Source organism: Mauremys reevesii, linkage group 3 (assembly GCF_016161935.1).
Source record: "Mauremys reevesii isolate NIE-2019 linkage group 3, ASM1616193v1, whole genome shotgun sequence".
Classification (NCBI taxonomy): Eukaryota; Metazoa; Chordata; order Testudines; family Geoemydidae; genus Mauremys; species Mauremys reevesii.
Window position 1 is genome coordinate 74699438 of NC_052625.1, and position 17250 is coordinate 74716687.

The window sequence follows — 17250 nt, forward strand, 5'->3', positions numbered from 1 at the left end:
CCAGTCCAGTCCCCCTTATCCACAGAACTGATATACCACAGGTAGCCACTTCTCGAACTAACCAGCATAAAGGATAACTTCTGGAAGAACCACCTCCATCGGTGAGATGGTAGTTTATTACCAGCTGTGGTGATGTGACTGCTTATCCACTAGAAACTGAAGCAAGGTTACTGACTGTAGGGCTTTGTGAGCCCTCATATAGTGTCACTGCTCACAAGTGAATAAAAATTAATTTTAACCAGAAATAACTCCTAATGTCTCTCTTCAGATGATTGTGACCATTTACTTCTCCCCTTCCCAGCACCTGCCCCAAACTAGCGCTGAGCCTTTTTTGTCACATCTGTTTGCTTTCTGAAATGGTATTGGCTTATAGGTTGGCACATTTTTATAATGGTGTCAACTGAGCTCTGAAGAGTAACTTTCCAAAACTCTTAAGCCACAAAGGAGAGAGGAGAAAAAGCTCAAGAACTTTCACCTCAGATCATCATGCAGTGGCAAGACCAATACAGCTTCATAGTCTGCAAAGCCCCATGTGGTGTCTGACTACTTTGTAGTAGAAGAAATTGAAGGGTTCAGTTGGCTAGAATGCCCCTTCCACTCCCCAGTGAGCCTTGCTCTCTTTCTCTTCCTCCTCTTTTGCACATGCATTCAATCTAGTTTTCACCTGTCATGGACGAAAAATGTTAACTAGCTAGCTGTGTAATAGCTTCAGATTATTGAGAGCTGGCTTGGCTGGTTCAGTTGGACGACTCAATACGCTTAGGCCAAACCAAGTGCTGTCATGAAATGGAGTCTTGGTATCTTTGTTCTCACATACTGGAGCATGAGGCTTCTCAAGAACGATCAGATCTATCATCTTTCTATTTTTGATTCTATTTCCTAAGCACAGTCAGCAGGATGCATGCACTGTACAGACAAGGAGATGCAGAATTTACTATCTTACAGTGAGGTTGTAACTGAACATGCGCTAATTTCTGCCCTCTGCAGAGAATACACTTTCCTCTCAGGAGTTAAATCTGCCTCTGTCACTTGCCATATGGCAACAGGCCCAGGAAACAGACCTTTGAATATGTTGATAGATTCATTACCCAATTGTCTGTCACCTAGCCAAGGGAGAGTTCCAAAGGACTGTCCCTGACTGACAACTCCGTTTCCAAACTCTTCTGGGTGAGGGTTGAGATGCAGCATAAAGATTCCTGAAATAAGACAACTAAGGACAAGGAAGGGGTCTCCTTCCAGGCAGTATGTTCTATGGGACTGAGCATGGTATTGGGACACAGGGTTGCTTGATTTCTAGCCCTGACTCTGTCACAAGATTTACTAGGCCAATGGCAAATCACCTATTCTGCCTCATTCTGTAAAGCGAGACTGATTAAAGCAAATTTGAAATTATTGTGAGCTTTAGTTAACGCACTCTGAAGATGGCACTTACATAGCTGTTTACAAGTGATTACTACCAAGAACTCTGCCTGTAGTATTGATGGTAGAGAGTAAACTGCTCAGTAACTTTCCCTGAACTATCTTGAAAATACCAGTGCTATCTGATTTGATTATATTTTCCTCTGACATGACTGCTGGCTCTAGTCCTGCTAGAGCAGAGAAGTCTTGATCAAGTGGCTCATTCAAGGACAAATGCTTTAGCTGAGTCTCTCCCAGATTCCAGGAGAGTGACTTTTTTCCCTCTCCTTCTCATTTGGCAGTAAAAGGAAGGCTAGCCATGCTCCTTTAAATAAAATAAACTTGTTGCATTAGGTTAGTCTAGACAAAGGAAATCAAACTAATTAGCAGAAGGACTGTAATGACAGGTTTTCCTACACTGTATATTTAAAGTACCTCATCCAGGCTCCTGTGGTTTGGTATGTATTCAGCAGGATAGCTCTGGTCTTCCTTCCCACAAAAGATGAGAAATAGAATAATACTGGGCTTCAGTTAGAGACATAACCATAATTCAATACTAGGCAGAGGTCTGGGGGCCAGGAATGGCTACCATGCCAAGCTAATGTCATAAAAACACACAATCCCGGTTTATGCATGGCAGCTGATTCCCCTGTGATTGAATCTCCTACTCAATAAGGGGCCAAGTTTATAAACTACTAAAATACAGAAAGAACAAATATTTACATTTTTAAGAAAACAAGAGATGGAGAATCAGAACAGAGCATGAATCAAAACCACGATGTCATAGGTGTGGGACAGCTGATTGTTGCCATCAGTGTGAAGTAGGGGAAAATGAAGTTAGTTTCCAGTATTTGGGATGTAGGACGTGTTGTACTACAGGCACTTTTTAAAACACCTCACTAGAAAGCTATTACTTTGTTAATGACAGATCTTGGTAGTAACAATGAATAAGTTTCAAAGTTTCTGTAAGCTTCAAGTCCTTTCACCAGGTCCATTGTAAACCTAGAGTATGCATTTTCTGCTACTTGAAAGAGTCTTGGATAGCAGTACTATTCTTACTCATGTTAGGTATATAATTACATTTTAATCTATATTTCGACATCCTATATAGCAGTGCATAATCTGTTCATGACATGGCTCAAGAACCAAATGTTGTTGTGACCTAAATCTCTGTTGTTGGTTTTTTTTATATAATTGGAAAACATGGCAGTTGTAAAAATGACTTTAAAGATGTTAATATACAGATATGCTAACTCACTAAGGCTTCTTTAGAAGCCATACAAGATAACTCTCAAACAAAATTTGGGTTTTTCACTCATGTAAAGAAGGAAGACAACTATTAAATTCCAACGCCAGAATCTTTATTCTACATAGCAAGGAAAAGTTGGTAAGTATAATATACCTGCGTAGAGTATGTACATTGATATGTTAGGACTACTATATAGAATATTTATAGTCAGTCACTCACAAGCTTTTGCGGGATGCAAATAGGATCCCAAAGTTTATCCAACTGGCAAGATACAATCACACTTGCTAGCCATACTACTCAAATTTATTTCTGCTGTGAGATCTTTGCACAATGATACTGCAACAACATTGTGTGTGTGTGTGTGTGTGTATGTATGTATATGTGTGTGTGTGTGTGTGTATGTATATATATATATATATATATATATATATATATATATATATATATATATATATATATATATATATAAAAAATGAGAACACTGTCTGTCTCACCCCTAAGAGGTACCCGATACTTCAACAATGGATGCCAATATAAGAATCTGGATAGCATATAGTCTTTAATACACCTTTAATTATAAACCTTTAATATGAGTTTATACAAATACTCATTCTGAGGTGCTGTGGCTGCTAAACACCCATAAGATAAAAGGTATGGATTTTCTAGCTCTTGTTATGCCAGAAGCCATATTTTTACAGTTGGGGAGTCCTAGAGCATTGCAAACACTCAGGTGGTGGTTTAGTTATGGTCATGTTATCAAAGTGGGTGGTGGTAGGCCTCTGAAGAATTCACACTTTCTGAGTTTCAAGTTACTAAAGTAACATAAACTCATCAAAGACATCCTTAAGCAGAATCTCAACTCATACAGCATAAATATTGATAACTTAGAACAGAGGTAGGCAACCTGTGGCATGTGTGCCAAAGGCAGTATGTGAGCTGATTTTTTTTTTCAATGACACTCACACTGCCCAGGTCCTGGCCACCGGTCCAGGGCCTCTGCATTTTAATTTAATTTTTAAATGAAGCTTCTTAAACATTTTAAAAACCTTATTTACTTTACATATAACAATAGTTTAGTTATATATTATAGACTTATAGAAAGAGACCTTCTAAAAACATTAAACTGTATTACTGGCACGTGAAACCTTAAATTAGAGTGAATGAATGAAGACTCGGCACACCACTTCTGAAAGGTTGCCGACCCTGACTTAGAAGATACAACTGTGGACAGACCTGAATGGAAAGCAACTATCAATAAAGGTAGTTAACAGTGAGGAAGACAGATGTGAAAAACTGTTTGAAAAAAGGACCTAGTGTCGTACCTTAAATTTTGAAACAAAGTAGTTTTTCACTGTGAAAATGTCAAAAGAAAGCATTTCAGCAACTTCAGAGCTTCGTTTACTTGAAAACTTTCAAAATACTTGCCACCAACCCTTTCCTGCAAGGAGTTTCAGTGCTGATAAATCAGTAGTTTCTGATGTAAAAAGTCCTGCTGAAAAACACCTGACCAGGTCTAGACAGAACCTGTTTTTCAGTTCTCTACCAGAGATAACCCAGGTAGTGGGGGGGGGGGGGAATTTGGCCAGTTCTGCACTTGTTTATATGTAGAATGTGCGTGCAGATATCCACGGATATCCTCAGGTTTGCAGGGCTCTGCTAATCAAATTAACAGATGTCTCAAAAATAGTGGGAGTGGTAAACAATGAAGAGGACAGGTCACTTATTCAGAGTGATCTGGACAGCTTGGTAAATTGGGCACAAGCAAATGGTATGTGTTTTAATATGGCTAAATGAAAATGTGTACATCTAGGACCAAAGAATACAGGCCATACTTGCAGGATGGCAGACTCTATCCTGGGAAGCTGTGACTGAAAAAGATTTGAGGATGCTGGTGGATAATCAATTGAATATGAACTCCCAGTCTGATGCTGTGGCCACAAGAGTGACTGTGATCCTTGGATACATAAACAGGGGAATCTTGAGTAGGAGTAAAGAGATTATTTTACCTCTATTCTTGGCACTAGTGCAACTGCTGCTGGAAACTGTCCAACTCTGGTACCCACAATTTAAGAAAGATGTTGATTTAAATTTGAGGAAGGTTCAGAGAAGAACCATAAGACCGATTATAGGATTAGGAAACATGTTTTATTGTGATAGACTGAGCTCCTGGATTCTATTTAGCTTATCCAAGTGAAAGCTAAGAGGTGACTTTATCATTCTTTAAGAACCTACACAGAACAAATGTTTAGTAATGGGTTCATCAGTCTAGCAGAGAAAGGTATAATGCAATCCAGTGGCTGAAAGTTGATGCTAGACACACTCAGACTGGAAATAACTCTTTTACCAGTTAATAGTGAGAGTAACTAACCCTTGGAACAACTTACCAAGGGGTGTGGTGGATTCTTCATCGCTGTCATTTTGAAAATCAAGATGGGAGGCTCTTCTAAAAGCTATGTTTTAGGAATTGTTTTGAGAAAGTTCTATGGCCTGTGTTATATAGGAGGTCAGACTAGACAATCATATGGCCTTAGAATCTATAAATCACCAGATGCCATCTAGCACAGGCAGTACAAATATGGGTTCCCTGATTAAAGGCACTGCTGCCTTATGTTATGTTTACTAGTCCAGTTTGGGCTGACTTTTTAAAAAAAAATTCTCTTCTCGCTTTTCTCCCCCCCCCCCCCCCCAATAAAACTAATAAATGCTGATGTAGTTGTGGTGTGCAATGGCAAAAATATCTTTCCTGCTACAAGTTTGGCCCTTCGTCACAAATAAGTAGCCAACTTTATAGCATTCCATATCACTGCACTTTATTGATTCCACTTAATGTTTAAAAAAAGAGGAAAAATAATGTCCTTAGGATTTCTATATATCTAATGGTGGTATTAAGTTCTGCCTGCATCACTGGCAACTGGTATGTAAATCTTCGGGAAGCATAGGAATTTATCAAGGTGGCTATGCATTTTGGCATATGTATCCCCAAAGAAGACAACCAAAGTATTCATGCCTCCAAGACTTCAGTTTTATTATTCAGTGTCTTAAGGGACCCAGTAGTTCATATCTGGGACATTACGGACCAACACTGAAAGACTTTTTCACCTGTTCTCCCTTCCTTCACCCTTGAAAAATGAGAAACTTCTCTGTCCTTCCACTGCCACTTCAAAAAGGAAAGTGAAGCAGGGGTTTTGGAGCTCTGCAAGATAAGAGGAGCCCAAGCTATGGAGGGCGTAGTATTGTAGATCAGTAATTAACTGTTTAAATCCGTATCATTCCTGGCAGGACATCAGTGCAGAGAAACATTATGTGATCTCTAACTCTGGCACTGATGATGAAATGAGAAGCTGTATTCAAAACTGCCTGAGCCTAGCTTAACTGAATAGCCAAGAAGCCCATAGTTGTAAACATTGATTCTCTTAGTGGTACAACTAAGTGGCACAACACTTCTACTTAGTGGTACAACTCTAGAGGCAACTACCCAGGATGTAATTTGATCCGGCACTGAAAAGCCTAATGCTACAGCAAGTTGGTATCTTACATCTGGGTGGGGGTTACCTTTTAAGTCTTCCTTACAGCCTCCCCCACACCAAAAATAAAGTAACCAGCAAATTATACAGTGTTGAACATGCCTTGAGGGAGATGGAAGTTTTTCGTACCTCTGTTGCAGGGAACTTGACACCCTGATGTATGAGGCATGCTTGTGGGGGGAGGAGGGAAAGAGTGTGTGGGGAGAAGGTTGAGTGCTACATAAATCACACTCTCCAAGAATTCCCTCAACTCTTTCCCTGGAGCCTGGGAGTTCTCCTAGCAGCTTGTCCTGGATGTGGCGTGGCCCTCACAGCCACCTCTCATATCTTCAGGATTTGCTGAGGGACTCCCTACCTTAACACTGAAAAGGTTTTTCAGCACATCAGCCTTTTAATGGTTGCTGCCTATTTCCACAGAATGATCTTTTGGGGCAGTGTGTGAGCCAAGTTTCCAGTAGCTCAGTGGAAGCAGGGGAAACTTGTGTCTGAGCTTAGAGCTGCCCCCTAATGGCTGGTGCAGTCACCAGGGAACACACTGGAGCTCTCTAGAAAGAGCTCCTGCGAGAGTATGGGGTTTCTCTTTCCTAACATTTAGGGCTGGTCTTCACCATGGAGAGGTCAATGCTTCTGCAATTGATGTAGCAGGGGTCGATTTAGCAGCTCTGGTGAAGACCTGCTAAATTGATGGCAGAGCACTCTCCAGTCTCCAGTACTCCAGGTCCCCGAGACGATGACAGGAGAGCGTCTCCTGTCAACCCAGTGCAGTGTAGACACCATGGTAAGTTGACCTAAGCTACATCAACTCCAGCTACATTATTCACGTAGCTGGAGAAGCGTAACTTAGGTCAAGTATCAGGGGTAGCCGTGTTAGTCTGGATCTGTAAAAGTTGCAAAGAGTCCTGTGGCACCTTATAGACTAACAGACGTATTGGAGCATGTGCTTTCGTGGGTGAAGTAGGTATTCACCCATGAAAGCACATGCTCCAAAACTTCTGTTAGTCTATAAGGTGCCACAGGACTCTTTGCAACTTAGGTCAATTTAGCTTAGTAGTGAAGACAAGCCCATAGTATTAGTCCATGTTTAGGGACATAACAGAACCTACTGAATTAAACAGTGTTCTAGTAAAGTACGTACAGTGCCTTAGCACGGATACAAGGGCTAACAAGCAGGCCACAACCCTCTGGAATGTCAGACTGCTTAAGAAGATCTCTATATTTCACATCACCTGTGACTTTAATTCTTTTTATGTATAGAGACATGAGCAGTGTCTCCATGGAAGCCAAAGGCACATGGAGAGTTTCTAGTCCAGGAAAAATGACCCCAAATCCTCCCAATTGTACTGACTCTCTGCTCCTGGCACAAGCTGTTCACTTTCAGGAACTGGGAAGGATGGCTCTTCCCAATGTGAGAGCATAGGAAAAAATAAGGGTTACATTTTTTTCCCAAAGGTTTGCCTCACTCTTGCAGAAGAACTTGATTATAAAACTTGCTTCTGTGGTTGAATCAGGGGCATAAGCCAAAGAAGGTATATCTGTACGTGACTTACAAGTATTCTGATCTTTTACCACAGTTCATTTTGTAGATACATTTTTGTTCATAGCAAGGGTGCTAGCCTTCAGCCTGGTAAAAACAATGCCCCGTGCATGTTATAGTAGGGCTAGAATGTGAGGAAGCAGCAATTTCTAGCATGTTAGCAATGAACCACACTAGAGCTGTACCCTACAATTCCAATAGGTGTACCTTTGTCCCCATGTGCAGATTAGCATAATTGACTAGATGCATTAAGAGGAAGGAGAGACCTGGGAACTGAGCTCAATTTCCCAAGAACACAATCTGTTAGCTTGGGGTGAAATTACTATGGAATTTAATTCTGTTTTGGTCCTCTTTTGTCTGAACCAGTTTGCTAGTCCTCAAATCTTCCAACTGTGTTTGTGCAATACATGCTATTGTCGTCTTAGAAGACTGAGCCACATTTTCATCTGGTGTAAATCCACATAACCCCATGGAAATTAACAGTGTTATGCAATTTACACCAGAAGAGGATCTGGCCCATTTGTCTGCCATCACTTCAGAATCTTTTTTTTAACCTCTATATTTGTTACTTGTGTGACTGATGCTGGAATACTATGTCCAGTTCTGATATCCACAATTCAAGAAAAATGTTGATAAATTGGACAGGCTTCAGGTACATATTTATAGAATAGACATTTATCATATCTCCTCTTGGGGCAGGTCTACACTAAGGGCGGGGGTCGAACTAGGGTATGCAAGTTGAGCTACATGAATAGCGTAGCTGAACTCGAAGTACCCTAGTTCAAACTACTTACATGTCCAGATGCCGCGGGATCGAAGTCCGCGGCTCCAAGGTCGACTCCGCCACTGCCGTTTGCAGTGGTGGAGTACCGGAGTCGACCGGAGCGCGCGGGGAGTTCGGACTATCGCGTCTAGGTTAGACGCGATAGTTCCAACTCCGAGAAGTTGAACTCACCGCGTCGACCCGGCAGGTAAGTGTAGACTAGCCCTTGGATAAGCTAAACAAATCAGTCAGTGTTTTTTACTCTGAAAAGGTTTTCCAGACCTTGAATCATTCTTGTGCCTCTTTGGTGAACCCCTTCCAGTTTTTCAACAGCCTTTTTGAAGTGCAGACACCAGAACTGGCCACTGTATTCCATTATGGGTCTCATTAATGCCCTCCCCCCAACAGGTAATTACACCTCTCTACTGCTATTTGTTATTACCATTCCTATATATCCAAGAATTGAATTTGTCCTCTTAGCTGCATCATCACAATTTAAACGTGGCTTCTTAAGATTACAGAACACAATTACAGCTAAGCTGGAACAGGACTTTCTAGTCCACAAAATACACTGAAGAATTTGATTTTTTTTTTTCTTCATTCAATAGTGGTTTCAGGAAAAAAAAAATCTCCAAGGTGTTTGTGGAAGAGCTACATGCCTACTCAGCTAGGAGACAGAGCCAGGCAGCCTGCCCAATCACCTTCCAGGAAATGAGGAGCTGGCAAGGTGGTAAAACCAATGCCTGGGGAGTTGGGCCTTACCAGGTGAGCTGCTAAGGAGCAAGTAGTGGGAGCTGACAGGAAACTAGACATCTGTCCAATGAAAGTTTGAAATCAATATGTTCCCACGTTGCTATTGCCAAATCAGTATATTCTGCCAGGAAAACATTCCACTGGAAAATTTCTGACCAGCTCGAAGTATAATATGTAAGCTGGAAGTTCTTAGACGGCTGCATGTATTGTACTTGACTCACTACAGAGCTAAGTTGAATACTTCAATAAGTTACAAATAACTTAACCTTAATTATCAACTAACCTTTACAAGGTTCCGGAAGATCCAGTGCCATGGGACTAGGAAGCCTACAGAGGCAAGATGAGCATAAATGGGTGACCTCCTGGCCTCACTGAGTAAAACCCTTATTGACTTCAATGGCTAGAATTTCACTGAATCTGAGTGTCTGTTAATAGCATTGTTCATGTCTTATAAATATATTCAAGCTTAAATGCTTGTTTTCCTGTCAAGCTGCTACTGTAGTCCTCTAACAATAGAATGGGGGTGGTCTAATGTTGTCCCACTCTGTTAGAAAGTGTTGGAATCCTGCAAGTCGCTACTGCTTAGGCTGTCCCTGCACTAGCACTTTTGTCAGTATAACTTTCAGGGTGTGAAAAAAACCACACCCCTGAGCGACAGAAGTTACACTGACCTAAGCGTCGGTGTGAGAGCTGCTCCCGCTGATATAGTTACCGCCTCTCACCGAGGTGGTTTTGTTATGTTGATGGGAGAGCTCTCTCCTGTCAGCTTACAGCGTCTTCATCAGACATGCTGCAGTGGCACAGCTGCAGCGCTGCATGTGTAGACAAGCCCTTCGATCCTGCTAACTCACTGGAGGAGACATGGCTTATTAAACTCCCCTCCTCCTCCTCCTCCTCCCCACAGATGAAAGAGGTGGGGCTAGCCTTCTACCAAGGGAGCTAGGTTTTAGGAGATGTGCCCACAAGAGTCCTCGCTTAAGAACCCTTGTGGGCACTGATCGTAGCAGCCAACCTTGGGGGAGAACTCATTGTGATGATATTTTTCTAAGTGATGTTTAACCTCTAAACAATAAGTGTGACTTCTGTTGGCAGATGGGTGGGGTCTCCGCCCACACATTATACCCTCAGTGATTTCCAAGTTTGTATTATTCATGCAGTAGTTGCTCCTTAACAGCTGCAAAATGCCATGACAATGAATAGCAAAAGAGGATCCTGACTTTACAAGCTGTATTTACGTATTTAAAGTCAGGAGACTTTTTTTTTTTTTTTTTATTTTTTTTTTATTTTAAGGACAAATCACTAGTGGCCAAAACTTTGTGTTTTTCCAAAGCTCACTTTTTGTAGAGCATGTGATTAAGGCCTGATCTCTTGTTAGAAGGCAGGGCTTATTTTCCATGGGAATATTATGATTCCGTAGATCATTGTAGCTATAAACACTTTTTTTTAAAAAAAAAAACCTCTCATGATTTACATACGTTTTCATGATTGTTTAGGGTATTTATAAGAACCCAAAGTTGATCTATTGTCCACTATCTCACAGTTCCAAATTCAACACATGCAATAGAAATGCAGCTGAGCCAAAGACATCGGGCCCAATTCTTTTCTGCACCACGACACACTTGGCAATGGGTTGGCCAGGGAACAAGTTACAGCCTCTTGTTTGTCAAGGTGCCCAAGCTCAAGCTCTTATGTAAGTTACCACATTGTAGGGGCTTCTGCTTTCATTTATAACAGCTGGCTATGGTCCTTAAGCAGCTTTATGCCCTCTAGGAATTGTCATAGGGAAGCTTACCTCTGCTCTACTTCTATGCTGCAGGTAAGGATGGTGTGAAGATGGACCCCACTGCCTTTATGCTAATTGAGATTTTTCCCCTTTGCTGGAGGAATTCTCTCCTGGCCAGATGTGGCCAGATTAAATCCCCTTTGTGAATCTTGGGTAGAATAGAACTGGGTCTGAGGCTCTGGCCCATTATTGCCAGCAGTCTATATTCAGTGGACCCAGCCTATTCAGAAACAAAATCAACTTAACATTCATCATGTTACTTTTGCACCTTTTGGAGTAGGCTCACTTAAGAATTCTCCAAAATGCTTCTGTGCTTTCATTGAGGTGGTGTGGTGTGTGTGTTGTGGTGGTTATCTGGAACATCTAGTCTATGGAATGTTTCTGTCACCAGGTTGTATGTACCTTTGTTTTCTTGAATACAGTTTGTGTTGCTAACAGTGCCTGGGTTTAAGAGGGGGCAATTTGCAGGTTAGCACGGTTCTGAAGAGGTACCCATGTGATTAGATATGTGGTGATCTAAAAGGATGCACAACACTTTGACCTACCAGTTTAGGACAGAGTAATACACTTTGTGAACATCTTAAAAATCCAGATTTGATAGGGATCAAATGTTAGAAATAGCTGGTGTGTGCATAGCTGACTACTAAAATACTTGGTTACATGTACTGCAGAGTTCATTTTCTGATAACCTTACAACAGTGGCTTTGAGTAATAATGCTTTATTAGTGATAAACATGGATTTTACTGGATAAATCCTGGCTGCTTATTCGATCGAATGGCCCTCATTCTCTAGGTAGAAGCTGTTTCAGTAATTGTTAAGATACTATAATTTCATGCCTTTTTTCATAGACTCTCAGAACTGATGGGGCTGGAAGAGACCTGCAGTATTATGGGGCTTCTACACCACCCCTTTCTGGAGGAAGTTTAATCAGGCATTTAAAATCTCTGAACAGTTGCACTGAGATCTTGATGGCACTTCTCGTTTTAGAAGGGGTTTTGAATTCCAGTATTTGATACTAACAATGATCTAGTTTATAGTGGAAGCTCACTGATCAGTACAGTTTGTGATTTATGTCGAAATGGATCTCCCCACTCAAGATGTAGTAGTGCTGTGGCTATTATTTTTTTGGTGAGGATTGGAGGGTAAGTGGAGTAGGTCTGTTTTCTTTCTTTCTGTAAGACGTGAATTTGTAGTTGTTGTTGGGGAGGCTTTGTATATGTGTCTTGAGCCAGGTAGGGAATACATGTTCATAAACAACATTGGGATCGATTATTTCACCCATTACTGGAGTGCAGCCACAAGTGCACGATAATGCGAGAGCAGTTTGAGGAAGTGTGGGACACCTATATCAAGCTGAAACTAAATGTTGGACTGTAGCTATCTGATTAGGTTTTGGCTTGGATACCAGGATTGACATCCAGTGGTCTTGATGGAAAGATTCTGTGCAGATTCACCAAGAGTTTTATCCAGTCTCCATCTGGGTATTAATGTGCTGAAAGTTAAGCATTTTAAAAAAAGGCCATTTATTTAAAGCACCATAGATATCAATGGACACTTAGTACCTTTGCAAGCCAGTTTGCTTAAGTACTAAATCAGAGGAAACTGTCACTTACCACAATATTAGTCTACTCCAGTGTCTCTATTGCCATACATTTTCTTGTTCCTATTTCCTCCGGGAGGCAGAAATACTTTTGAGTGTTGTGAAGGTTTAGGCCTAACTTGTCAAAGGGAATTCTGTACAAGTGGTCTAACTTCCTCCTGCAGAGAGTGGTGACCTTCAGGAACAGAAGACTTGCCAGACTGGATCGAATGACTGGTTCGTGAAGTCCAGTGGTCTGCCTCTAACAGTGGCCTGTTCCAGCTTCAGGAAACTGTAATGGACAATTATGGAATAATCTGCCCACTGGGAAAATTTCTTAATGTCTCAGTTAGTGATTGGCTTATTCTTTGTAAAGTGAGTGTTTACATCTTTTCTAAAAAAAGTCCCATCCATATGTATGCGTCTCTTAATTGTAATAAATTATTTACCTAAAAGACCTTGTAGCAATGAGTCTAATAGATTAAGTGTATTGTACTCGTATATTTCCTTGTAGTAATCTTGCATTTGTTGCCTTTCAATTTTGTGGCTGCTTGGAGCCACTCGGGAATATATAGGTTCACTCTTACAGCGAAATACATAAAACCCCAGAAACTTCAGAAAAAATGTGAAAGTGACTATTCTGGTAGACACCTCTTGATACTTGACTGTATTATTATTTGGAACTAGACTAGAATTGGAACCCCAAAGCTTGAAACAGTAAAATGTGAATTCACAGTAGATCATCCTTTCTTCCTCTCCCCTTTGACTGGGGTTGCACAAATGGGATTTCAGGAGACTGGCAGACCTCATCTGACTTCTGAAACTTAGCCAACGGGTCTCCCAGTTGTTCCTGGTGGGGAGAAGTTAGTTCACGTCTAGCTTCTGTTAACTGACTGGTTTGCACAGTTGACCAATAAGGTGGTCAAATTATCAATTTATCAGTGAGAAAATGGTAGTTAGAAGGTTTGGAAGAAGTAGTGAATTCTTACTGTAGGTTGGGCCCTGTCTCCCAGTGGCCAGAAACCCATCCTGCTGGCATACTTGGTGACCAATGAGCCCTAAAAACTAGCCATTCTCCTAGGGAACTAAACAGATTTCAAAAGTCATAATATCCTAACTCCATTAATAGAATGTGTAGACTTGAATACAATGGAAAGAAATCTGTATATTGGGCTCAATACAGGAGTAAGTGGATAAAATGCTGTGGCCTGTGTTAAGCAGGAGGTCAGACTAGATAATCTACTGACTAGATAATCCCTTCATTTCTTCATTGACATATCCTGTGTCTAACACTTGATGTTTTTAGACATGATGGCAGGGATGTCTTCAAAGCAGAAGAAGAAACAGACTTAGGAAACGTTTTCAACTTGCCATAACTTTTCTCCTAAGGTGAAGAGTACAATAGCCATGTCTATAACTCTTAGTGAACACTGTCTAGCTGTTGCTGGGATGGGCAAATATCTGTGCAGATAAAATAAAGGCAAATTGTGCTGAAGTGTTATGTCTTCTAACCTTCACTTGTATTATTCTTGCAGGATGCTCTGGAAACTTGCCTTATCTGTTTTTCTGGTGGCGACCTTGGTTAAAGTAACAGATACCAGGAAAAACCGTCCTGCAGGAGCAATTCCATCTCCCTACAAAGACAGCACAAGCAACAACTCAGAGAGGAGGCAGCATCTGAACAAAGAAGTACTGGCCTCCAGCCAGGAGGCCCTGGTGGTCACTGAGAGGAAGTACCTTAAAAGTGACTGGTGCAAAACCCAACCCCTGCGGCAGACTGTCAGCGAGGAGGGCTGCATAACCCGCACCATCATCAACCGTTTCTGCTATGGCCAGTGCAACTCCTTCTACATCCCCCGGCATGTGAAAAAGGATGAGGAATCCTTCCAGTCCTGTGCTTTCTGCAAGCCTCAGAAAGTCACCTCCTTCACTGTGGAGCTGGAGTGCCCTGAGCTGGATCCACCTTTCCGACTCAAGAAAATCCAGAAAGTCAAGCAGTGCAGGTGTATGTCTGTGAACCTCAGCAACTCAGACAAACAGTGAAAGCAAGTATCTGGCTACTGCTTGGCATCACCCCATCGGATTTGCTGCTGTCTCTCCTCTTCCCTGAGCAGACTCATTGTCTGGTTTTCTTTCTTCAGGATGCATCTTTCTAGCACGGAAGGCTCACTTGTCATTTGCCTACTGGAACTAAAATTTGTCCTGGGCTATGTTAGGCACCTTGCCATAAAACCTCAACATATTTCCAATATAATCCTCTTAAAATTTAATTTTAAGGGTGGAGCAGGCCCCTCCGAATTTGGGATTGATCATCTAGGTGACCGATGGCTGAATCCAGCATTAACGTTTCCACTATGTGGGAAAAACCCTCTGCCCTACACTCCAGTCCTTTCTGTGGGAAGAAAATGTGTCTTGCTACCTTTGCCATCTCACTCAGTGTTCAGTCTGGAGCTTTTCACCTTCATATTTAAGCGCTTGGTGCTGCCAGCTGTGGCTGTGAGGTGCAGCTATGGGATACAGTAGAGTACTAAAAGAAAAATGAGAGGCTGTGATCATGATGAGGGAACTCTAACTGTAGGATGACAGAATGGCTCTGCGCTCCTTGTCTGAGATGGAGATGAGCATGGGGAGAGGGAATGTTAGGTCAGCCACAACTCTCTCAGCAGCTACCGCTTTTCCACCAGCAGACTGAAGATGGATTCTTGTGCTGCTGCAATTTGACTATATCAAACACACAGTCTCTACAGCAATGTTTATTTTGTAACCTAGCTATAGTAAAGTTGTTTAAAATATTATTAGACCTAGCCATATATTTTTTTCTTCTGGCAGAATATTCCAAAGATTAGATTAAAGTGTCTTGAGTAAATAGACTTGATTGCTAGGTCAGTCACCTGACTTGAAACTGACAGGTTTTGAATGGGCTTTCAGTAGATTCTGCCTTTAGTATGTTCCCAAACCCATCCAGTTATTGCTGTGTATTTATACCTGTGTGGGGTAGGGTGGGGCGGAGGGTATTAACACTTGTGGGAGCAGTATTCCACTTAAGTTATTAAAGCATTGTAGCACAAAGGACAGATTGCAGTCATTGTTGCTTTGAATACAAATGCTGCCTTACGTATCAGTTTCTTCAGGTGTCGGGAGCATCTTCCACACAGTGAATGGGAATCAAGTGGCCTTTGTCATGTTGAAAGAAGAGCAGGCTAGCAAATGCTTGTAGAATGTGGTCACAGCTACAGAAATGAGGAAGAGTTCTGTCCCCTCCTCTACAAATTGGGAGGGAATAAGCTGTTGTAACTACTGCAGCACTGTTGCCCCATTACACTTTTGATATAGGGTTATAAAGTTTAGCATGTTTGTATATTCAGTATGTTCCAGTTCAGATTTCTAAGACCAGTGGCTGTAATGTCTTCTCTTTAAACACAGTAAGTTAATCAAAGAGCACACCAACTAATACAAGAGACTAATGTGTGACCTTGTTGCATGTCTTATAGCTTAGCATCTGCAATACTTCTGGGCTAATGAAACCAGCCTGTGGAGCACTTCTCTGGCAACGTCTTCAGGAATGACCAATCCCAAGGGTTAAAAGTGTTACAGACTGTTGCCAGCTATGAGTTCAATGGCACAGTTCACTATTATGCGAGGCAGGCTGCTTTAAGAGGCTTTTGGTACTGATCTCTGCTAGAGCTCACCAATCGGTTTACGGGGATTGGCACGGGGAGGATGGGATCGGGTAGGTATGTTACCCTGTTACAGCTACATTGCGTGTATTTTCTGCCTTGTTGTTACACAATGTCAGAGCTGCCCAGGGAGACGCCTAGTCCAGGGCTCGCTTTAGAGGCTGTTATTGCTCTGCTGTCAGCCATATGAATGGGCACTCCTGAATCCAGGTTATTGGGAGTTTTTTGATAGTACAGAGGGAGTTTGAAATGCCTGCAACCCATTAGGGTTCTAGGATTATGAATGTGTCCTTGAAGGAAGAGATTGTAAAGTCAGGCCCTTGTGGTTAAGACTAGCTAGAAATGCCCTGGGCCCTTCTTAATTATATTAACTCTACAATTATTTAAGGAAAAATATGCAAGAATGCTTATCATTAAGCTACTCCCAAGCAGGGTTTCTCACCAATTTGCAATATGAATATGCTGCAGCATGAAGCTCCTCCTTGGGGCTGTTTGTATGTAAAAACTGAGTAGAGCTTGTAATGGTTCAAACTGTATTTAATTCTTGTTTTATAAATGAAAACAAAATGAAGAAATACTATAATTATTTTATAGGTGTATTATTAAATTATAGAACAAATAAAGATACTCTAGGGTTATATGGAATCCAGGTGTGTGGGCTTTGCTTCTAACTTCAATATTTTACCACTACTTTAATTCATGGATCTGTCTCTGGTTCTGTGAGGGCTCAGTTTCAGATTTGCCACAAGACTCAGCCAAAGGACGGTGTAGTTGTGCTACCTTGGAAGCATGTGGGACCAAGATTGATACAACCTGCTCTTGAGTTACCTTCTTGTGTGGCAGTGATGAGGGGCAATAACCTTAACCAGCCCTATAACTTGAGGTAAATCACATCCCACTCACAAATGCTTGTTTAGCTATGCTGCCGCAAGACTTACAATCATAGAATATCTGGGGTGGAAGGAATCTCAGGAGATCATTTAGTCAAC

At 41.5% G+C, this 17250-nt stretch overlaps 1 protein-coding gene across 9 annotated transcripts in view; it reads left to right on the plus strand.

Moving 5' to 3' along the window:
- The window catches only part of GREM2 (gremlin 2, DAN family BMP antagonist), a 48349-nt gene extending 31406 nt beyond the window's left edge, over nucleotides 1-16943 (plus strand). For 7 of the 9 annotated variants that reach the window (XM_039533011.1, XM_039533008.1, XM_039533007.1 and 4 more), the window contains one exon: nucleotides 14120-16943. In XM_039533011.1, the coding sequence (XP_039388945.1) occupies nucleotides 14120-14627 (508 nt within the window). In that variant the 3' untranslated portion in view covers nucleotides 14628-16943. Of the gene's footprint in view, nucleotides 1-9076; nucleotides 9234-14119 lie in introns of all 9 variants that reach the window. The other 2 variants (XM_039533012.1, XM_039533013.1) reach the window with 1 other exon arrangement.
- Nucleotides 16944-17250: the final 307 nt, after the last annotated feature.